The sequence below is a fragment of the Mesoplodon mirus genome (assembly GCF_964341445.2).
Source record: "Mesoplodon mirus genome assembly, chromosome: 4".
Lineage (NCBI taxonomy): Eukaryota > Metazoa > Chordata > Mammalia > Artiodactyla > Ziphiidae > Mesoplodon > Mesoplodon mirus.
The window spans coordinates 138,571,627-138,596,183 of NC_138979.1; the positions used below are offsets into that span (position 1 = coordinate 138,571,627).

General features: G+C 43.4%; 1 protein-coding gene and 1 long non-coding RNA gene across 6 annotated transcripts in view; both read right to left on the reverse strand.

Moving 5' to 3' along the window:
• The window catches only part of CDKL1 (cyclin dependent kinase like 1), a 65,313-nt gene extending 52,069 nt beyond the window's left edge, over positions 1 to 13,244 (reverse strand). For 3 of the 5 annotated variants that reach the window (XR_014293944.1, XM_082619681.1, XM_082619678.1), the window contains exon 1: positions 10,888 to 11,677. Coding sequence is in view for 4 of the 5 variants with exons in the window: in XM_082619681.1 (XP_082475807.1) it covers positions 10,888 to 11,055 (168 nt within the window). In the remaining variant the exon portion in view is untranslated. Of the gene's footprint in view, positions 1 to 10,887; positions 11,678 to 11,794 lie in introns of those variants that run through there. The other 2 variants (XM_082619679.1, XM_082619680.1) reach the window with 2 other exon arrangements.
• Positions 13,245 to 18,994: 5,750 nt separating this feature from the next.
• Positions 18,995 to 20,273, reverse strand: LOC309802696. The gene is made up of 3 exons (XR_014293855.1): positions 20,170 to 20,273; positions 19,963 to 20,077; positions 18,995 to 19,227 (listed from the first exon to the last, which is right to left on the reverse strand). It is a non-coding gene; the product is annotated as an uncharacterized lncRNA (long non-coding RNA).
• Between the last annotated feature and the right edge of the window lie 4,284 nt (positions 20,274 to 24,557).

A 24,557-nucleotide genomic window follows, 5' to 3' on the forward strand; every position in this document is an offset into this window, starting at 1 on the left:
TATAACCAAATCACTTTGCTGTACAGCAGTAATTAACCCAACATTCTAAATCAATAGTACTTCAATTTTTTAAAAAGTTAGAATACTGTTTTAGATTGAAGGAGACTATAGCAACATGGCAATTAAATGCAATGTATGCTCACTCATTAGATCCTGGATTAAAATATACACATACATACATACATATGTATATACACACATATATATATATATACATTATAATATATATAATAATAATAATATATTATTGAGACAATATGAGAAATTTGAGCACAGACTGTATATTAAATCATAGTATTGAGTCAATGATACATTTCTTGAGTGTGGAAATCACATTGTAGTACACAGAAAATTTCTTCATTCTAGGAGATTCATGCTGCATACTTAGGAAAAATGTGGGTGTGTCAGCCAAAAAAGTATGTGTGTGTGTGTGACAGAGACAGAGATAGAAAAGAAATGAAGCAGAGTTCTAACATTAGAATTAACTAGATTACTGAATGTAGTTAAAGATATGTAGGTATTCATTGTATTATTCTTTCCTCTTGTGTGCATATATATTGAATTTTTTTTCAAAACAAGAGTTATGGGGGAAAACCCAGGAGATTTTACACAAAATTTTGATCTCTGGCTTTAAAAAAAAGACTCTGAAAGTCTAGCCTCCTCGCAGCCTGTGAGCTGGGTGGGCAGTGGCCACCCACTTCCCACAAGACAGTCTCCAGTTTGCCCTAGTCTCCACTGCTCCATCTTATCTTGCATTCAGCCCACTCCACTCATTTATGTTACCATTGTGATTCCCCACAGACTTTTGAGTTTGTAATCCCACATAAACCATAACAGAGAATGCTGAACACAGCTAAAACAATTTACAGAAGTATGTTACTAATCTATATTTCAATAAGCCAATTAAGCAATATGAAGAAAAGGGACCTAGAAATGGCACCAATTAGCAACAGCAAGATTAAATTGTTAAAGATGTCACAGGGTTTCCCCTGGAGACTTCTACTGAGTTGGGAAATGCTATTCAACTAATACGGGGGAAATATTCCTTCAACTAATAGTAGGGGAGATGAAGCCTTCAGAAATTATGAAAACTCTGCTTCGATTCTAATGCTAGGGAGCATTTACATGGTACTCTGCTAGCATTCCATGGAATGGGGCCTTGACACAAGAGCACGTGGTACTAAGCACTACATAAATGCTTTGAAAAGCGGGAACCTTGACAGTCCTGCTCCCCGCAGCATATTACCGTCACCAGGATGGTCATATGCCCAGCAGTGTTTCTGGTCTGATATTTTGAAACGGGGGAGACCACGTGAAGTGCTTCACCTCCAGCTCCTCCCCTTGGAACCCCACCTTTCTGCCTTCCCACGTGTGCCTTTCTCTCTCCTTTCTCTACTGCTCCGCCTGTCTCCTCCTCTCTCCTCTCTCCTTTGCTACTGCTCTTTTGGACCCTCTACTTTCCTGCCCTGGCATCCTTAAGGCTGCTTGATTGCTGTTCGGTGTTTGTCCCCAAAGCACTCTGCTAGCCTCAGCAACGTCAGCAAAGCAATGCCAAACAGAGACATAAATCATGGCAATAAGGTGGGCCGGGTTCCAGCAGGCACTGGAGCTTTTGCCCAAGGTCACCCAACAGCTTTGAGCCGGATCAGAAACTGCAGTTCCTAACTGTGGCTCCTGTCCCCGAGCAGTCACACAGCCCACAGCCTCGCTGGAAGTTACTGAAAGTGAGGAGACAGTAGGAAAACAGGGAATGCTCTGACCATTCAGCAGGTTACTACTATTCATGATTAGTTACAGTCAAACGAGAGCGTGTTTCTGGCACAGAGTACACACTCAGCATTCTCATCCTCCCATACCCCATGGACCTTTTTTTTTTTTCATATTTGTCACTCAAAAGAGTCTTTTTATACATTTTTCCTAATCATCTCTCAATGAAATTTTAATTCCAAAAATATACTGTATATATGTATACGTACTATATGTATATCTGTGCTTTATACAATAAAAATGTTAGGACCCAACTCCTAAGAACCAATATTCATCCTCTTGGGGGTGACACTGCTCTCATTAAGAATGAATGAACTTTATTGTAATGTTTATAGTAAAGTTTTAAATGGACCTTTTCCCCCATGCTTATCTCCACCTTTGTTGGTAGCAAACCATAACTTTGTGCCTGCTAAAATAATCTATAGAGTTAAGGAATAAGAATTGGAAAACACTGATATTCCAGTAAGAACCCCAGGCTTCCACAAAAGCCATGAGTCTCAGCACTAAGGCCCGCTGGAGGCAAGGGCGGGATAAGCCCTGAGGACCAGTCTCTGGGAGACTTAAGAAAGAGTACAGCGTTTGGTGAACCACGATGGTTCTGAGGTGTGGGAGCAGCAGGGCACGGACACGGGGACAGACAGAACTGTGTCGGTATCCAGGTCACTAACCAGGAGGCCATGACAAATCACTGACCATCCTACATCCATAAGTAAAATGGGATAACAGTACATACCTCCTACGGTTGTTGTAAGCGTAGTTAGTGCATCCTAGGTAACAATCCTTGGCATTTCACCCAAGACCACTGAGTCACCAAATGGCAATATGATTCCGTCTCCTTGTTGTTGCTCTTGCTTTTCTCATCTTCTGGAAGGAGGATAGTCAAACTTTGACTGATGTTGGTCTGATCTACTCTAAGGCCCCTGTACCGTCTGCCTCGCTGCCCAACATCTGCCCGGGGAACCTCACAGCTGCTGGCTGGAATTCTTTGATTCCTCTTCCAATAGTTCTACCATTTGCATCCCACAGAGAGAAGGTTCAGTAGCATAGAGGCTTGGGACCTTAGTAATACAATGATTCTGGGTTGGTTGGCTTGTGTTTGTTTTGAACCACACAGTTCTTTTCTGGCTGGACACACAGATATTCCCCAGGGGGCTGGGTTCAATTACAGCCACCTGCTTTATGCAGAAGCAGTACCCACTTCCCGCCACAGGTCTGTGATGCCAGACTTCTTGATTTAAGATGATTTCCTTTCAGGGACTGTCTCTCTCTCTCTCTCTGTAACCTGGCTTCTGTCATGACTGTGGCACCTCCTATCCAAAATATCTTTATATGCCTGGGACTTCCTTGGTGGTCCTGTGGTTAAGAGTCCATGCTCCCAAGGCAGGGGGCCCAGATTCCATCCCTGGTCCAGGAACTAAGATCCCACATACCGCAACTAAACACATGTGCCACAACTACTGAGCCCACGCTCTAAAGCAGCGGTCCCCAACCTTTTCGGCACGAGGGACCGGTTTCGTGGAAGACAATTTTTCCACGAACCGGGAGTGGGGTGTGGGATGTTTCTGGCAGGAATGCTGGCGATGGGAGAGCAGTAGATGAAGCTCTGCTCACTCGCCCACTGCTCATTTCCTGCTGTGCGGCCCGGTTCCTAGGGGTTGGGGACCCCTGCTCCAGAGCCTGCACGCCGCAACTAGAGAAGCCCAAGCGCTGCAACAAAGACCCAGTAAAGCCAAAATTAATTACTTAATTAATTAATTTGAAAAATATATCTTTATATGCTTGAACCCTAGTTATGGAAAAGGGTTGAACCCTCTCCTGAAGGGTTCATGGCTCACAACGCAAATCAGATGTCGTACACCCTGCTAGAAGAAGTTCTAGGCCAATAGCTTTACGACAGCTGTGGGTCCTGTTATGTAAAGACTAAGAAGAGTGTGTGGAAAGAACCTAGCAACATTCCAAATGAAAGAAGAGGTGGCCTAATCTCCTAGCTGGTCCATGAACTGATCTTTTATTATGCTATAATAGTTGTTTTGAGTCATGGTCTAGGTTGGTAACTCAAGGTCATGGCTCCAAGAATTCCCTCCCTCCATTAGCATACAAATATACTTATTTCTCCATATTAAAAACAACTTCAAAAACTCTCTCTTGATGCCACATCCTTCCAAGCACACACTGCCCCATTTCTTGGCTTCCTTTTATAATAAAACTCCTCAGAAGAGTTGCCTCTATCACTGTCTTCACTTTGCTCTTCTCATCCTCTCTTGAACCCTCTCTGATGAAGCTTTCATCCCTACGACTCTACCCAAATAGCTCTCATGAAGGTCTCAAATCACCCTCATATTTTCAAAGCCAATGGCTAATTCTAAGCCTGTGACCTTTGACACCATTGAGCAACCCCCTCATTCTCGAAACATTTTCTTCCCTCAGCTTTTTTTTTCTTTTTTCTTTTTTTTTGCCATACCACACGGCTCGTGGGATCTTAGTTCCCAGACCAGGGATCGAACCCGGGCCCCCTGCAGTGGAAGTGTGGAGTCCTAACCACTAAACCACCAGGGAATTCCCTTCTCTCAGCTTTTAAGAACATTGCTCTTGGGATTTTCCTGCCTTGAAGATCACCCCTTCTTACCTCTTTTGCTGGTTCCTCAGCTTCCTGATCTCCAGATGCTGGAGCTCCAGGGCTCAGTCTTTGGTATTTGTCTCTCCATTCCCAATGGTGGTATCTCCAACCCGGACTTTTCCCTGAATGCCAGACTTGTGCATTTAATTGCCCACTTTACAGTGGGTTTACACCTCAAATATAACATATCCAAAACAGAACTTTTGACTTCCTTTCCCCCAGATTTGCACCTGGGTCTCCCTATCACAGTGAATGATCTCTTCATTCTTCCAGGTACTCAACTGAAGAACTTTGGAGTCATTCGTGATTCCTCATCCAACCATCGGATTCCTATGTGCTCTTCTCTCAGAATACATCTTGAATTTGACCACCTCCACTACTGCCCCTCTGACCCAAACCCCATCACCTCACACCTGGATCACATCAGCAGTCTTCTAAAAGATCTTCCTGCTCATGGAGCTGGAGTAGCCAGCAGCTAGAGGAACCCTTCTAGGGTATAAGTCATGCCAGGGCACCCCTCTGCTCAAAACCCTCTGATGGCTCCCATCTCATTCAAAGTAAAATCCACAGTCCCTACCATGGCCCACAGGGCCCTCATATCTAACCCTCTCATCTCTCTAACTTCATCTCCTATGGCTCTCTTTCTCACTTCCTCTGCTCCAGACACACTCATCTCTTTGTTCCTCCTAGAACACACCAGAACACAGTTAGAACACCTCACTTGATCTTGCCTTGGGGCCTCTGTCTTACTCTTCCCCTTGCTTGGAATGCTTTCCCCCTAAATAGCTGCAAGAGTCACTCCTTCACATTTCTGCTGGAATGTTTTCAAATGTCATTCATCAGGAAGGCTCTTCCTAACCACTCTATATAAAAAAGCAAGCCCCTCCATCACCTTTACCCCCTTATCCTGCTTCATTTTCACCACTTGACATATAATCATTTGTTTACTGTTAGTCTCTCCTTATTTGTGAGGACAGGAGCCTAGAACAGTGCCTGGTACATGGCAGGAGTTCTGTAAAAACTTGCCAAATGAACACATGTCAATTATCTTACACACAGGTGTCTCATCAAAAACACTGACTGAAAGTATTGACTTCTTTCTTTTTTTTCCACAATGGAAAGTGAGCTTGAGAAAGGGTAGGATAGTTGCTTTGAGCTCAGGTATGGCAGTATAATTTTATTACTGTCACTAGAATGGTACTTAATGTCCTTAAAGTAGAGTTCGAGCTGACTAACTTTAACTGGAGCAATTGTTTATTTTTCTAAAAGCCTGGATAAAATAAAATTCAAACGAAAACATTAAAGGGTTGACTGCAGTAGGACCTCTTGGTGAAGAGCGAATTACATTTAGTTTAGGGAGCAGTTTGTTAGCACAAATACTGAATTTATCTCATTAAAAATGTGTCACACTTTTTCCCCCAAATGGCATGAAGTAATGTTATTTGAAAAGTGTTTCAAATTTTCAGAAAAAATGTTTTCTAAAAATATTAGCAAAATAGGTTTCTTGATAATAATTATTATCTTTAAAATCATTTACCAATGTATAGTTACATCTTCATATATGCTTTCACATCAAGAACGAGAAACACTGTAGATGTGGTGCCTTAATAATTATGCAATTGACTGCTGGACAATTCACTTCCATGATCTTATCTGCTTAATGGAAACAACTGTAAATTTTTTTTTTTTTTTTTGCGGTATGCGGGCCTCTCACTGTTGTGGCCTCTCCCGTTGCAGAGCACAGGCTCCGGATGCGCAGGCTCAGCGGCCATGGCTCACGGGCCCAGCCGCTCCGCGGCATATGGGATCCTCCCAGACCAGGGCACGAACCCGTATCCCCTGCATCAGCAGGCGGACTCTCAACCACTGCACCACCAGGGAGGCCCCACAACTGTAATTTTTAAAAGAGTCTGACAGCAACTATTGGGAGTTGCTTTAAATCATTAAATAAATGGTTTAAAAAACATACAAGTTGGGGCTTCCCTGGTGGCGCAGTGGTTGAGAATCTGCCTGCCAATGCAGGGGACACGGGTTCGAGCCCCGGTCTGGGAAGATCCCACATGCCGCGGAGCAACTAGGCCCGTGAGCCACAACTACTGAGCCTGCGCGTCTGGAGCCTGTGCTCCGCAACAAGAGAGGCCGCGATAGTGAGAGGCCCGCGCACCGCGATGAAGAGTGGTCCCCGCTTGCCACAACTAGGGGAAGCCCTTGCACAGAAACGAAGACCCAACACAGCAAAAATAAATAAATTAATTAATAAACTAAAAAAAAAAAAAACATACAAGCAATTCTCTGAGGACAGATACATGCCAAATTCTATTATAACATAAAATCCAGGGACTTCCCTGGTGGCGCAGTGGTTAAGAATCCGCCTGTCAATGCAGGGGACACAGGTTCGATCCCTGGTCTGGGAAGATCCCACATGCCGCGGAGCAACTAAGCCCATGTGCCACAACTACTGAGCCCACGTGCCACAGCTACTGAAGCCCATGCACTCTAGGGCCTGTGTTCTGCAACTATGGAGCCCTCATGCTGCAACTACTGAAGTCTGCTCGCCTAGAGCCCGCACTCTGCAACAAGAGAAGCCACCGCAATGAGAAGCCCGTGCACCACGACGAAGAGTAGCCCCTGCTCGCTGTAACTAGAGAAAGCCCGTGTGCAGCAACGAAGACCCAACGCAGCCACACACACAAAAAAAAATCCAAGGGACCACTCAGTTCTTTTGTGGTATTAGTATTTCGTTGTATCAGATAGATCCTATAAGTAGGACATCATCTGATCTGGGGAGTCTCTTTGTTCGCAGACATAGTACTTTCATGAAATTTAGGCTGCACAAAACAGATGATGTCTTCATTTTCATCAATGGATAGTGAAATGAGAAAAATAAGGGCAATGATCTCTCTCTCTCTCTCTCTCTCTCACACACACCTACACTCATACACTCTCACACACCTGAGAAATGTATATATGGAGAGATGTTGTTTTAGTTGTCAACTACTCTCTCAGGAAGACTGCTTTTTTCCTAAAATTGGGTCTTTCCTAGTTTTTTAAAAATATTAAAACGTCCTTTCATTTATGAAGTGATGGTGATAACCCAGTCTCTTAAAATGCCGACCAATCTGTAAAAAAAAAAAAAAATTTTTTTGAAATTTTATTGGTCCATGAAATTCACAAGTCTGCAAATGATAACTTTCTAATAAAAAATCTTGGCTGGCTTCCCTCTTTTCACGTGAAAGCCAGACTCCTCAGCCTGGCATTCAAAGCCTTCTACATCTGGTCTTAATCTACCTTTCTTGCTTTCCTTATCATAATAAGAGCAGTCTGAGCCTCAGCCCTTGCTTGTTCTCACCTGCTAAGGTCACTGAGGTACGTTCAGCCTCAGTCTTCCTAGTTCTTGACCTTAGCAGGGGTCATTAACAGCCCCAGTTCTGTGAGGGGTGTGCAATGAAAATCCTAGGAACTCACACTCACTGAGCCCCTGAGCCCTTGAACCTGGGCCCATGGAACTGTGCTTGGTTCTGGTTTAGTATTCCCCTTCCATGGGCCCTAGATCTCTGCCTTGAATGCAGCTCAGATGGGGCCCTAAAACACTAGCCTAGACCTCAGCAGTTTCCTGTTCTCAGGGACAACAACATGTCCCCAAGGCAGGCTCCAAACCCCAAAGGCCACTTGGGACCAAGGTGAAGCTATGTGCTAATAATCACTTATCCCAGGGCCAGACCTGTTTTCCAAGAAATTCCTCACACCCCCTCCTAATGGACGCTGGCTTCCTTTCCTTCTCTTTTCTCCCAGGCCTATTAGCCCAGCAGGCACCTTGGCTAAGACTTTGGGGTTATTACCTGTGTTCCTTCAATATACTGTTTTCCACTTATGCACCTCTTTTTTCCCTAGGAGAGAATGTCTGCCCTGAATGCCTTATCTCTTATTCCATGTCTCCCTAAACATTTCAAAATCTAGTTCAAGCAAGCCTCCGAACAGTTTATTTAGAGGGTTCATGACAGGCATGGGGAGACAAGGTGAATGACACAGGCCCTGCCCATTAGGAACCCAGTCTATTGGGTGTAAGAGCTGAGGGGAAATTCATCTTCCACCGGTTAAGCATCTGAAAGACAGGATGTACAACTTCACAGAAACATTGTTTTAGGTACAGTGGAGCTCCGTAAATATTTACTGAATAAGTAAATGGAGAAAATATGACTTCATTTAACAAACCCTCAATTCATTTATCCAGCAAATATTTAAGTGCCCATTATGTGTTAGGAATATCACAGAATTCTGAAAAGTTAGGGCTTGAAGGGACAGGCTCTACTGATAATCTAGTCCCATCACCTGATACAGATCAGGGGCGTCTCAGCTGTGCACTTGATTTTGGAGAATGGAGGGCTGTGTGCTTTGTAATCAGGCTCCTGTGCACTCAACTGTATCCTTCAGGGGACATCAATATTCAGTTACTCAAGAGAACACATCTGACTTCCTACTTTATTGGCAACATCTACCCTTCCTAAGAGTTTATTTTGTTAACATCTTTTTTTTCAATCCAACAATAACATTTATTGGTATTACATGCCAAGTGGTTGATACAGAGATCTAGAGGCGAGGTCCCCATCCTGGGGGGACTGAATTAATTCAGGGACTAAACTTGTAAACACCGTATTGCTAAAGAATAGTGAGAGGTTTCAGAGAGGCGCTCACAGGTGACCTTCAGAATCAGAAAAAGAGTATCTCTCCACTAGAAACAGACTGGCTTTTCTTTGGAGTAAATGGGCCCTTTGAAATACAATTATCACCTTCTCCGCTAGGGAAAGCCTGAGAAAGTGAAAAACATCCATGGGCCCCAGAGAAACAGTGAGACCCTCTCTCTTCCTGTGTAGAGAGTGGGAGGGCAGGGCAACCAGGCGGTGGGATGGGCAAACACTGCTTGTCTCGCTCTTTCCTAGGGGAGTACTTCACAGGGGCTTTGGAAGTGTCTTCTCAGAAATGACAACATCCAGTTGGTAAAGAATGTCCTAGACCCAAATAGAGAAAGTCGTCCCCACCCGTTTTAATTTGTCCAAAGCCCTCCACTTCCCATTTGGGGTCCTTATCCAGAAATAACCCCACACACGCAATTCATGGGGAGAAGAAGACTTTTAGAGAGGCCTGGAGAAAACGGAGAAGCAAAGGTAAGAGAAAATCCCCCGGATGTTCCACTGAGCCTGCACGAGGTTGCTCTTTCTTTGTTGGATAGTTAGCTGTACTTGTCAGAACACAGAGGCCCTAACTGTTTAAAACCAACCCCTACGGAGAAAGTTAATCTGTTGAAAGTTAACCCACACTGCATTCATTACAGGGCGCATTCTACATAGGGTAGGATTTGGGTTTCATCCTCACAGAAATTCAGAAAAGAAGGAAAGATACTTTCCTTCTTCATTTCCATTCCAGGAAAAAAATACTTTCAGCTTATAATAAACGGCTCCCCTCCCCCCCATATCATGGTCTCCAAGAGTTAACTGATGAACATTTTTAAAGCAATCATTTCACTTTTTTGAGAAAAATCCTTCTTCTCGAGACAAGACGTTATAAAGTTCAGCAGTAGATAAATGTGAGGCATAATGAAAACCTGTCAGCTTTCTAGCTGTTTGAAAACAGGTGAATGATTAATTCTCTTCATGGACTGAGAACATCAACAGAAGCTAGTCTAGAAGTTGAAAAATCATGGAAAGTTCCTGTACTATAAAAGTTGATGGCTTTTCATGAACCAGATCTACAGGTGACATGGGAAAGAAGCCACTGGGAAGAAAAATAAAATATTCCACAGCAAGTCTGCAAGTGAATACCATCATTCCCTGCACTTAACGTCTCCACTTTCTAATTCATTATATAATTGGTGACTCGCGCACAGATGTCCCATTTGTGTCACTGAGGACAGAAGTCCGTGAAGGAAGGAGATGTGGCCACATCTCAAGGCATTTATTTCACATAACACGACTCACTTTAATTTTTTTAGTCCCTGAAAATTCACTTTAAAGAATCCATTACCGTCCTGGTGGCGCAGTGGTTAAGAATCCGCCTGCCAATGCAGGGGACAGGGGTTCGATCCCTGGTCTGGGAAGATCCCACATGCAGCAGAGCAACTAAGCCCAAGCGCCACAGCTACTGAGCCTGCGCCCTAGAGCCCGCGAGCCACAACTACTGAAGCCTGAGTGCCTAGAGCCGGTACCCCACAACAAGAGAAGCCACTGCAAGGAGAAGCCCGAGCACCTCAACGAAGAGTAGCCCCTAGAGGGGTGGGATAGGGAGGGTGGGAGGGAGACGCAAGAGGGAGGGGATATGGGGATGTATGTATGCATATAGCTGATCCACTTCAAACACAACATTGTAAAGCAATTATACTCCAGTAAAGATGTTAAAAAAAAAAAAAAAAAAGAGTAGCCCCCGCCGCAACTAGAGAAAGCCTGCGCTCAGCAATGGAGACCCAACACAGCCTAAATAAAATAAATAAATAATTTTAAAAAATCCATTACCTTGAGCATGCGGACTTCTCGAAGGGCGATTTTCTTTATGACAGGGTCATCTTCTGATTCCAGAAACCTCTTGATGGCCACAATCTGACCCGTGTCCCTGTTTCTGCATTTGAAAACAACTCCATAGGAACCTTCGCCAATTTTCCCAATTTTTTCATACTTCTCCATCACAGAAGAATAAATCTTCTTTAAACGGATCTTCACATAGTTTGAAAATGTCGCTTATAAAATCTTGGCATGAACACACTGCACTAGAGCTTCACTCAACGATGGGTCTTTGTCAAGGACCTAGAACAGAAGACGGCACTCGTTACAGAATTAGGAACCGACCCATTCCCTTAAAGCCTCGCCCCTCAGCCGTGGCCACTTGATCAAGTGTGACAGCTTGGAGTCAGCTGCCTTTGGTAAGTCAAGTTTAATTGTCTGTTATATACCCTGCAAGTTAAAATGTAACCCGTCATCCTAAAACGAACTGAGTTGTAAGACAATCTATCTTTTTAATGGTAAGTTCATCCGATCTAAGACACATGAGCTGGCTGGAGGACCGGGAAGGGTAAGGGCTTCCCCGGTTCTAATATCAGGTTTCATTTCCCTTCGGCAAGAAGACACCGCCTGGCTCCCCGCGCGGCCGACGGCGGCGAGGCCCCGCCGGAGGGGAGAGCCCTGCGAGGCGCCCGCCCCGCGCCCCGCGCCTCCTGAGGCGGGCCCGGAGCTCTGTGAGAAGCAGGGTCGCGCCATCCCGCCGCTGGGCGGGGCCACCTCTCCCGCCCCGCCGCTGCTGCGCGGTCGCGGGGAAACCCGCCAGCGCCGCCCCGGCTTGCCACCCGCGCCCCAGCCCCCGCCGCGCAGCCTCGAGCGGCGCCACGTGGCGGCCCGGCCCGCGCTTCCCTCCCCGCCCAGGACTCACGGCGCCGCAGCTGTCGGGCCGGCCTAGCTCCTGCCTCGCCGACTCCCGCCTCGCCGACTCCCGCCCAGCTCGGTCGCGGCCGGCCGGCCCGCGATCCCTATGGGAACCGGCCCCCGTTCCGGCCTGGCCAGGGCGGGGCCGCAGCGCCCCGGCCTCCCTCCCGGACCCGGCCGCCGTCCTTGCTGCAGCGAAAGGCCCTGGTGGGCTGCCTCGGAGCCCGAGAGAAGCTGTTCTGGACGTGGGCCCGGGTTCCTGCACGTCCCTCTGCTGGGGAGAGGAGGCCTGCAAGATTGCAAACTCCAGCAGGCCGTGGAAAACGCAGCTCTGGCAGAGCCTGCCGGGAAGACGCCTGCGCTAGGAGCCCCTCACCCTACGCAGCCTGTACCACACCGTGTGATAACTGTGATTACTCCCCTGTATTCTCCGCAGGGGAATGCCTTGAGGGCAGCTTCTGTGTCTCTCCTGGTCAGTGCTGTAGCAGCCAGTAATGAATGAATGAATGAGAGAAAGGGGGAGAGGAAAAGAGGAAGTATGATGACGGTACGATGACTGAAATTGGTTAGAGTCTGCACGTACCCCCACTAGCTTGGGAGTTGGGGTGGGGTGGGGCAGTGCTTGACCATTGACTTCCACTAGAGCTGGGCTTATAATGTGGGAGATGGAGGCTTACAGAGCCTGCCCTATCTTATGTTCCTTATTTACATCCTTCTCCCGACTGGCTCCTACTCGCTCAGGTCGGAGCACAATGGTGGAAAATTAACGGACTTGGAGAAAATCACGAAATAGGGTAATTCGCCACTGGGCAGATTGCCTCAGTACTTTATCATCTATCCCATTCCACATGCCCAGCATTGATTTGGGTATTGCCTGGAAGCAATAGCTGAGGAGAGAACATTTGCATACTGCCTACGAAACGGGGACCAATCCTGTGCCAAGCAGCATGCCACTAAATGTAAATCAGGATAGGGTTCAGGAAGGAGCTGGAGCTGGGAGGAGAGAGATTGGTGGCTGCCTTGAAAATGGAGTGGCATATAGATGGGGTCCAGGGATGGGCTGGAGGTGAACCTCCCAAAAATGGTTTGCAAATGGCGACCATTGATGTGTTTTCTGTCTCTATAGTTATGCCTCTTCCAGTATGTTATATAAATGGAATTATACATTATGTAGCCTTTTGAGGCTAATCTTCTTTCACTTAGTATTAATATATTTGAGATTCATCCATATTGTTGCATTTATCAGTAGTTCATTCCTTTTTATTACTGAGTACTATTCCATTGTATGGATATTGTTTATCCACTCCCAGATGAAGAATATTTGAGTTGTTTCCAGTTTTGGTGATTATAAACCAAGCCACTGTAAATATTCATCAATGGTCTTTTGTGTGAACATATGTTTTCATTTCTCTTGGGAAAAAAATACCTAGGAGGAGTACTGCTGGGTCATATATTATGTGTTACTGTAAGTGACTGCCAAAATGTTTTCCGAAGTGACTCTACCATTTTACATTCCTGCCAGCAATGTTCCAATTTCTGCATCTTTGCCAACACTTGGTATTCAGTTCTTTTGACTCAGTCATTCTAAAAGGTGGGTAATGGTCTCTTGTGGTTTTAATTTGCATTTCCCTAATGACTAACATTGAGCAGTTTTTCATATGCTGATTTGCAATCTGGATGTTTTCTTACAAGTTCTAGAAGGTTTTTGTAAATTCCTTGAGGTTTTCTATGTAGGCAATCATGTCATCTACAAATAGGGACCGTTTTAGTTTTTCCTAACTGGTATGCCTTTCCTTTCTTTTTCTTGCCTTATTGCACTTCATATGTCCGTCCTCCAGTGTAATATCAAATAGGAGTGGTGAGAGCAGATATCCTTATTACTGATCTTAGGAGGAAAACATTCAGTCTTGCACCACTAGGTATCCTGCACTAACTAGATTTCTTTGTAGAGGTTGTGGTAGGCAGTCTCTAAGATGGCCCTTAATGATCCCTGCCTCATGGTATTCATGCCCTTGTATACTCCCCTTGTATATTCAGTGTAGGCTTGACCTAGTGACTTGCTTCTAAGGAATAAAATATGTTTAAAGTAATGGAATATCACTTTTGAGATTAGGTTACAAAGAGACTGTGATTTCTGCCTTGAGTACTCTCTTGTACTCTCTTGCTCACTGCCTCTGAGGGAATCCAGATGCCATGTTGTGAGCTGCCCTATGGCAAGGAATTGAGGCGACCAACAGCCAAGAAGAACGTAGTCACTCAATGCAGTATTCTGTGAGGAACTGAATGCTGCCAACAATCTTGTGAATGAGCTTGGAAGTGGATCTCCCTACCACCACCCCTGCTCCTGCTCCAGTGAGTCTCCAGATGAGGTCGTAGCCCCAGCTGACAACATAAGTTCACTTTTGTGAGAGACCTTGATTAGGAGGCACCTAGCTAAGTCATACCTAGATTCCCAGCCTCCAGAGACTGTGAGATAATCATTGTTTGACATTTATGCTTTGGGGCTATTACACAGCAATATAGAACGAACACAGAAGCTGTTTATTAGATTGAGAACATTCTTTTTTTAAAATATTTATTTATTTTATCTATTTCTTGACTGCGTCGGGTCTTAGTTGTGGCATGCAGGATCTTCCCTGAGGCGTGCAGGATGCTTCGTTGTGGCGCGGGCTCTTCGTTGTGGCACGCAGCCTTCTCTCTAGTTGTGGTGTGCAGGTTTTCTCTCTCTAGTTGTGGCACGCAGGCTCCAGGGCGCATGGGCTCTGTAGTTGCGGTGTGCAGGCTCCTGAGCGTGTGGGCTCTGTAGTTTGAGGCACGTGGGCTCTCTCATTGAGGCGTGAGAGCTCAGTAGTTGTGGTGCATGGGCTTAGCTGCCCCGCAGCATGTGGTATCTTACTTCCCCAACCAGGGATCGAACCCGTGTCCCCTACATTGGAAGGCAGGTTCTTTACCACTGGACCACCAGGGAAGTCCAGAGAAAGTTCTTTTTTTTTTTTTTTTTTTTTTTTGCGGTACGCGGGCCTCTCACTGTTGTGGCCTCTCCCTTTGCGGAGCACAGGCTCCGGACGCGCAGGCTTAGCGGCCATGGCTCACGGGCCCAGCCGCTCCGCGGTACGTGGGATCTTCCCAGACCGGGAGGCGAACCCGCTCCCCCTGCATCGGCAGGTGGACTCCCAACCACTGCGCCACCAGGGAAGCCCGAGAAAGTTCTTTTTAATTGCAATTTGCTGAAAGGTGTTTTTTTGTTTTGTTTTGTTTTTAATAATGAATGGATGGTGAATTTTGTCAAATACTTTTCTGCATCTATTGAAATACTGACTTTTCTTGTTTAGTCTGTTGATATAGTGAATTACTGTGATTGATTTTAAAATGTTGAACCAACCTTACATTCCTGGGATAAAACCAGTTTGGTTATGGTGTTCTATCATTTTGATACACTGCTGGAGTTTATTAATAATATTTTATTAAGGATTTTTACATTGTTTCTGAGAGATATTAATAGTTTAATTTTCATGTCTTTGTCTGGTTTGGGTATCAAGGTAATGCTGATCTCATAAAATGAGTTGGCAAGTGTTTCCTTCTCCTTTATCTTCTGGAGAAGTTTATATTAAATTGGTATTATTTATTCCTTAAATGTTTGGTAAAATCTGCCAGTAGAGCCATCTGGAATTTTCATTGTTGAAATGTTTTTAATTACAAATTCTACTTCTTTATTATATAAAATATAGGACTATTCAGGGTATCTATTTCTTCTTGAGTGAGATTTGGTAGTTTGTGTCTTTCAAGAAATTTATCTATTTCATCTAGATATTTGAACTTATGGGCATAAAGTTGTTCATATATAATAGTATTACATTATTATCCTTTGTATAGTAGTGTACTCTCTGTCATTTTTGATGTTAGTAATTTTGGGGGGGTTTCCTTCTTTTTCCTCATCAGTTTGACTAAGGCTTACCAATTTTGTTGATTTTTTAAAAGAAAGAGCTTTTGACTTAATTGATTTCCTCTGTGGTTTTTCAATTTCACTGATTTCATCTCTTTATTATTTTCTTCCTTCGCCTTGCTTTGCTTTTAGCTGCTTTTTCTAGTTTTTTAAGATGAAAGCTTAAACCATTAATTTTATTATTATTTTTTTAAATATATATTTATTTGGCTGTGCCAGGTCTTTGTTGCAGCATGCGGGATCTTCATAGCCGCGTGTGGGATCTTCATGCGATATGCAAGATCTTTAGTTGTGGCATGCGGTTTCTTTTAGTTGCGGTATGCAGACTCTTAGTTGTGGCAGGCGGGGTCTAGTTCCCTGACCAGGGATCGAACCCAGGCCCCCTGCATTGGGAGCACGGTGCCTTAACCACTGGACCACCAGGGAAGTCCCAGAGATCATTAATTTTAGATCTTTCTTCTTTGCTAATATAAGCCTTTAATGCCATAAAATTTCTTCTAAGCATGACTTTAAATGCATCCCAGACATCTTGATATATTGTACTTTCATTTTCATTCTGCTCAGAATATTTTATAATTTCTTTCATGACTTCCTATTTGAACCATGGGCTATTCTGAACTGTGCATTTTTAATTTCCAACTTTTTTAAAAAGAGATTTTCCAGATATCTTTGTTATCAATTTCTAGTTTAATTCCACTGCTTTCAGAGAAATCCCTTTGTGTGATTTAATTTCTTTCAAACGTGTTGAGGTTTGTTTTATGGCCCAGGGTATGGTCTATGTTGGTGAATGTTTCTCTTTGACAATTTGAAAATTTATTTGTAAATGAGGTAGGAAAGTCAATATGAATTTCTCCAGAGCTACCTTGTCTGAAGTTCATTCCAGGTTAAAGTTAGTCTGGAAAACCAACTTCATGGACTTCACAGGCTTCAGTACCCAAGCAGCCTGGAGCTGTGCCAAGCCCAATAGGGAAGCAGGGAGCAAATGCACAGTCATTTAAGCGTAACTAAGCAATGAGCCAGAGAGCTGGTGGCACCTGCAGCTGTACCAGTCGTTGTATTTGGAGGAAGTTGGAGCAAAATATGAGAGAACAACTTTGAAAGGGAGACAAACAGTTGACGTCACCACTTGGCCCCAAACAGAGAGAATGCTATGGCCTCTACACTGTCAAACTGCAGTCAGCCCTTTCAGCTGGCATGACTGGAACTGGATTTGATATCAAAGAATTGTAACTCCCAGAAAGCAGAGTTCCTGGGAGGGTGAGAAATGGTCTGATATGTGGGTTCTTTTTCTCAAGCAAGCGCAAAGAACAGTGAAACAACATTATGATTTTCTACTTGGAGCGATTTTGATTTGCACCTCTGCATAATTAGAGAGAATACTTCAGTGCCCCTGGATAACACAAACAGCACTGTGGTATTTTAATCATTTAAGAAAGCAATAAACATTCAGTGGAGTAATACATGGTAAGAGAAAGAGCCTGGGATTTGGAGTCAGAAGACCAGCACTTCTACCTTCTTACTGGTGTTTGATTTTGTGCAAGATAGTGACTATTGGCCAACCAACAACAGCAGTAATTATTTAACTAGTGCTTACTTCGTGGAAGGCGTTAAGCTAAGAATATTTTATGTATGAGCCTTACAACAACCCTAGGAGATGGGCATCAATATTATCCCGGGTTTCAGATGAGGAAAGTGAGTTTTAGAATGGATAAGTCACGTGTCTAAGGACACAGAACTAGCGAGTTGTGAAGTGGGGACAGGAATGAAGGCAGTCTGACTACAGAGCCTGTGCTCCTAGCCTGTTTGCTAGTACTACCTAACACAGTAGAAGTGGTTGTCAGGATTCTTAAGTTAATGTATAGGACACTGGGAGTTGACCCAAAGCACATATCACATGCAATGTAGTACCCTCCTTTTTTTAAGTTGCCAGGAAGGTAAGTCTTGTCATTACGCTTCCTTATCACAGTGGCTCAGCAAATTCCTCTGTGTGCAGTTCCCAACTCTGAAGAGCAAACTTCCGTGAGGCTGGGCAGAATCCTGAGGCCTCATCTGAGTGCTGAAACCAGGGCAATGGTTCAAGCTTCCCCGCCACCCCCAATTATGCTTCCTGTAAGGAAAAGTGAGCTTAGTCACTGTGATCTTAAAATGACGCTATATAGCCTCTTGAAGAAATACTTGAATTTACTTTCTCTGCTTTAAGTGGATTTAGAAATTGTTTCCAGGGCACATACAGAAAAGAGTTCGTAACTACCCTTTAGGGGTACTTATGTTTCAGGCTCAATATCTATATTATCTCTAATCTTTATAACAATCTTATGTGGTTGGATTTGTTAACTGGTCGGCATTATTAACTACCCCATCTTACTAAAGAAGAAGCTGAGGCTCTGAGAGGTTGGTCCCCATAGTCAAGGCCATCCAGCTATCCAGGGCCAACAGCAGGTTTCAAACCCGACTCCACCTGTTTCCAAAGCCCATGCTCTAGTGGCGAATGGAGTTACAACAACTAAGAACACCTTGTGAACAACCTAAAGAGAAGCCAAGTGTCAGCCAGGTTCTTCCTGACCAGCCACTGCTTAAATGTCACAAAACCAGGTGTGTGTAAATAACTTTCTCCCTTATCTGGAGATAGTAAAGGTGAATCAGTGTAAATACTGGAAAGTCAATTTAAATAAAAGCCTATCATCCTTGACTTTCTATGTGGATCCAACCAACAACAGAATAAAGTGTTTTCATCCCTAATCACCATAACCTTAGTTATTTTGTGTGTATTTTTCCCTTTAGGTACTCATTGCATTTTATATATGATAAGCCATTCTTTTAAAGCACCTCTTCTTCTAAAAGCTTTCTTTGTTTCTGAGTCTACCTTTAACAACGTCAATATTTTTGTAGCATCTTCAGATTTTAAAACAACCACCCGGTACTTTTGCCAACGAACCCAAATAATGTGAGAGCTCAGCAAGATTAACACGAAACCCCGGAGGGTTTATGTGGTTGGCCCTAGGCCACCAGTGTGTGAGACAATGTATACGGTGATCCTTCTTCAGGAGACAAGTCTCCAGATCTCATGGTGTACATCTCTGCCACTCTGGACAGATGATTGCTAACCACACTTAATTGTAGACAGTCTACGTACATTTCTGGGCTTGTATGATTTTTGAATCATTACATTCTAGGGAAAAGGTAAATGTCAAAAAAAATGTATGAGACAATAAATAAGAAAGAACATAAATTACTTTGTGAACTTCAGCTTCAACCCATGGCACAGAAATAGCTGTTTGGAAAGCAGACTTCTGCTGGGTGCTGACCTGAGTCAGACACCACGCTGGGCTCTGGAGGCTGAGAAGAGACTTTCCGGAGACCAAGCACTGTATCATCGTGCACAGCCCGCTCTCCTGCCTCCCCTCCCAGCGAGTATCTTCCCTGGAGGAAGCGAGATAGACCTTGGAGGGCTGGAATTCACATTGTACTTTTTGCTTCTCAAAACACTTCACCAGGTTCTGTGAAGGAGAGAGGGCACATTTGGCATTTGAGGAAACAGCTACCAAAAATCTAAATGACTTTTTAGGAGTCAAGAAACCAAATTTTGTAGATTAATCCTTTGTCAGCATGGACATATATACACTACCAAATGTAAACTAGATAGCTAGTGGGAAGCAGCCGCATAGCACAGGGAGATCAGCTCAGTGCTTTGTGACCACCTAGAGGGGTGGGATAGGGAGGGTGGGAGGGAGGCTCAAGAGGGAGGGGATACGGGGATATATGTATACATATAGCTGATTCACTTTGTTATAAAGCAGAAACTAACACACCATTGTAAAGCAATTATACTCCAATAAAGATGTAAAAAAACAATTTTGTTCTAGGCAACAAACAGGGCTAGAACCTGTCTCAATTCTGAGTTGTATTCTTTCCACCTGTTGTACCACACTGTGGCTTTAAATTAAATAGCTCTAATTACATGGTTAAAGAAGTGTAAATCTGCCTTAAGAAAACCCAGTATCAAAACAAATATTCATGTGTGTGACAAGGTGGAGGAGGAGGGTAGGAAGTAGAAATCATTTGCATTTTAAAAATATTCTTTACTTAAAGAATAAGTAAAGAATATTTTTGGTACCCTAGATACATTTCCCATTGAATTTTTAGGCGTCCATTGCTCCAAAAGATCTAAATAGTTTCATAAAGTCATCTTTAAGCTGCATGCATGCCAAGGATTAAATGAAGATCATAGTTACCACCACATGGGGAAATCCTGTTCTTGTAAATAGCTTTCATAAGAATGGCTCATTGTCAAATATTAGTAGTGAGATATTATTGTGAAGCATCTAAACTGGATCCACATGTAGGTCTCTGTAAAAAATATGAATTTAAACAATATTCCTGTTAAATGATAAGAAATCCTTCACCAGCAACATATTTCTTTTTCTACAATATCATCTCACCTGAGGTTCCCATTAAGAGGATGAACTCTGGAGCCAGACTGCCTGGGATCAAATCCAGCTCTGCTATGAACCATCTGTGAGGCAAGTTACTCAACTTCCTTAGGCTTCATTTGTTTCATCTGCAACCTAGAAATTAGCTACCTCTTAAAGTTGTGAACATAAATGAGTGCTCTAATCATGTTAGCTTTAATTGGTATTATTCTAATGATCTCTGTATACTGTTTTCTTTTTAGGTGGGAATTTCATTTACACTAAAATGTATTCAATACTTTACTGACAACATATGTAAATTTATAGATTCACTTAACACCTATCAATCCAGGAAAAACATCTTTTTCGTCACTCAGAGAACTAAGAAACACCCCCAGGGGTTTCTACTCAGGAAGCCAGCACTTTCCACTGGCAGAGCACACTCTTCCCACCACATCATGCTGCCCATGGGATGATCTCTAAGAAAGGAGACAGCATGTGATGGAGGACGAACCAGACCTGGGTTCATCTCTGGGTTCTATGCTTTTTTGGTTGTGTGAAACCAGGAAAATTACTTCGTGTATTGGTCTGGGAGTTTTTTGTTTGTTTTTTTTTTTTAAAGAATTAACCTTTCTAGGGACTTCCCTGGTGGCTCAGTGGTTTAAAATCCGCCTGCCAATGCAGGGGACACGGGTTCAAGCCCTGGTCCGGGAAGATCACACATGCCACGGAGCAACTAAGCCCGTGTGCCACAACTACTGAGCCTGTGCTCCAGAGCCCACGAGCCACAACTACTGAGCCTGTGTGCCACAACTACTGAAGCCCACGCGCCTAGAGCCGGTGCTCCGCAACAAGAGAAGCCACTGCAATGAGAAGCCTGCGCACCGCAACAAAGAGTAGCCCCCACTCGCCACAACTAGGGAAAGCCCACGCACAGCAACGAAGACCCAAAGCAGCCAAAATTAATTAATTAATTAATTAATGTTTAAAAGAGTTTTAAAAAAATTAACCTTTCTAATTTGAGATAATTCTAGATTCACATAGAGATCTCAAAAACTTTTTTCCCCAGTTTCCTCCAATGATAACATTTTGCAAAACTATAGTACAGTATCACAACTGGGTATTCACATTGATAAAGTCAAGCTACAGAACAGTTTTATCACTACAAGTATCCCTCATGTTGCCCTTTCCTCCATCGCTGACACCTGTTTGTGAATAATTTTTTCCGTGGGCATATGTGTTCATTTCTTTTGGGTAAATACTGAGAATTGGAACGGCTGGATTGTATGGTAAATGTATGTTTAAGTTTCTGAGGTACTGCCATATGGTTTTTCAAAATGGCCGTACCATTTGGCATTCCCATCAGAAATATGTGAGAGTTCCAGTTGCTCCAGATTCATGCAAGCACTTGGTACTGCCAACTTTTTAAAAAAAATTGTAGTAAAATTCACACAACACACCATCTTAACCAGTTTAAAGTGGACAGTTCAGTGGTACTAAGTGCTTTCACATTGTTGTGCAACCATCATCACCATATATCTCAGAACACTTCATCTTGCAAATGTACACTCCGTACCCATTAAAGAATAATTTCCCCTTTCCACCCACAGCCTCTGGCCACCACCCTTCTACTTTCTGTCTCTGTGATTTTGACTACTCTATGTACCTTTCACATTTTAGCTACTGTGTATAACACTACTATGAACATGGGTGCACGAATATCTCTTCAGGACTCCGCTTTCAGTCTTTCTGGTACATACCCAGAAGCAGGATTGCTGGGTCATATGGTAATTATATTTTTAATTTTTTGAAGAACCACCATACTGTTTTTCACAGCAACTATACCATTTTACATTCCTACCAACAGTGCACAGGGTTCCTATTTTCCCACATCCTTGCCAACATTTTTTTTCCTTCCCTGCCCTCCCTTCCTCTCCCTTCCCTTCCTCCCCCCTCTTTCTTTCATAGTAGTCATCCTAATGGGACTGAGGTGATATCCCACCGTGGTCTTGATTTGGGAACTGGGATCTTACTTGCCAACCACAGAAGCCGCTAGTTCCTTACACTAGCTAGTTTAAGGATTTATTAAGGGATATTAAATAGTTTGGAGAATCTCTGGGAGAGTCAGAGTCAGATCTGGAGCCTATGCAGCCAGAAACAATACCAAACCCCCTGTGCGGGATTGCCTCAGCCAGACCTCAGTGCTGCTGCCACTGGTGCTGTAGATGAGTGGACACTACACACACGACTCTCCACCATTCCTGCCACTGAAGACCGGACTCCTCGTCGCCATCCAAGCCAGAAAAAACGGAGTCAACACAGCACCTGCTTCCTCATGCTGCTCTTTTTTCGACTGAGACTTGTGTGAGTACGCCTGCCTGGGAGAGCCTGCACTCTAGCTGCCAAGGTGCTGAGCAAGAGAGTTTGGGCTTCTGCCTTGGGGAGTCCAGATTCACAATGTGGGAAATTACTGTGATGTAGGAAGGGTTTTCAAAGACAGTCACAAAGCATGAGAAATACCTACTGTACTTTTCTACCCTGTTTCTAAATATATAACTTTTTATATTATCAAAATTTTATGAGTATATACATTTATAAATATGAATAGGGTGATAATAGCTACCTCACTGACTTGTTTTAAAGATGAAATGAAATCCCACATGTAAAGTTTGTAACACAGTTTCTGGCACATTGCAGATGCCAATGACGTTATCCTTGTTTCTCTCAATAAAATGTAAGCTGTGAGTTACTTCCTGTGTGACATAAGGCTGTTTTGTAGGCAGCTGTATGATACAATTTTAGGAACCTCAAAAGAGCTCTATGACACCCCCCCACCAATATCCTATGGAACATAAAGTTCCACGTTATTAATTTAGCTTAAGTTCTGATCTTGAAAGAAGGCAAATACCTGAAAAAGGAGTGCTAGTTTAGGCTATAAATGGCCTATTAATACAAGGCTACGTTATATGTTAGAAAGAGCACTCTTTTGGCCATTAAGAGGTCTAAGTTCAAATCCCATCTCCTTATAACTAACTGTACAATTCTGAGCAGTTGATTACCCTCTCTGGGCCTCTCTCCTCTGCTAAAAGGAGGGTGAGGTACTGAATCACCATCTAGCTCTGTTGTATCATGCTGCCATAAATGGGGGCTCTTGAGAGCAGGTTTTTGATTTGGAGCAGACAGGAGAAAGCAGGAATGCCCTGGTCCCTTGAAGGAGTGTAAAAGGATTCTTGGGGAAGAAAAGGACACCAAAGGACAGCAAAGTGATGGAGATAGGGGTGCTGTTTCCTGTACCAGAAGGGCTGTGATAAGCTGAGACTCAGTAAAAACATTACAGAATAAGTGGCAGAAAAGTTAAGATTTTGTGGATTACTGAAATATCTTGAAATTCTCTCTTGGGAAATAGTCATAGAAATAGAAAGTTATTGAGTAACCATTTCCTGTAACATACTGTAGATACAAAGTTAACATACAGTCCTTGTTCTCAGGGATTAATTCCAGAGGGAATTAATTAGGATATATTATAATTAGAATTAATTAGAAATATAATTAGAATACAGTGTGGCAAGTCAATAGAAGCAAGTACAGAGTGTGGTATTATATTATTTTAAGTTATCTGCATTTTGGAGAGTTATGTATGGAAATGCCAACAATTAAAAAAATTTTTCTGGGGAATTCCCTGGCGGTCCAGTGGCTAGGACTCCACGCTTCCACTGCAGGGGGCACAGGTTTGATCCCTGGTTGGGGAACTAAGATCCTGCATGCAGTGCGGCACAGCCAAAAAATAAATTTTTTTTCTGCAAGGTTTCTGTGGTTTCATTCCCATCATTGCTATCTTAATATCAAGTAGAGACAGTTTGATAAAGGGGAGTACATATGTGTTAATCTAACACACACACACACACACACACACACACACACACACAAACACTGTTTCAAGTTGGGAAGACAAGATTTAGCTTTTAATATAATGGAAACCATAATATGTTCGATAAATATTGACTGTTGAGATGACATTGGCAAAGCATTCTTCAACTCGTCTCAGGAAGGAAAGTGAAACCGACTTTAAGACCCAGGTCTAATGCCACATTGTATAAAACTTCCTACCAGATCTTCCAGCTGGAAACAATCTCCACTACACTGCCAGTCTGCCCAATTTTAGAGCTATTTTGTCTATGTCCATCTCAAATTAAACTTTTGTGCTGAGCACTGACTTTGTTTTACTCATGTTCACATCTCTCCAAGTCTGTGGTTCACTGCCATACCCTTAGTAGGGGATTGATATGAATATGCTGAATTAAACTGAATGTTGGAAGGCTTTCTCAAAGGATATGCCATATGCTAGAAATTAGAATCCATGTGCATTTTCAAAGGCTGAGAGCAGTTTAAGCCTATCATCCGAATTTACAGGAACCACA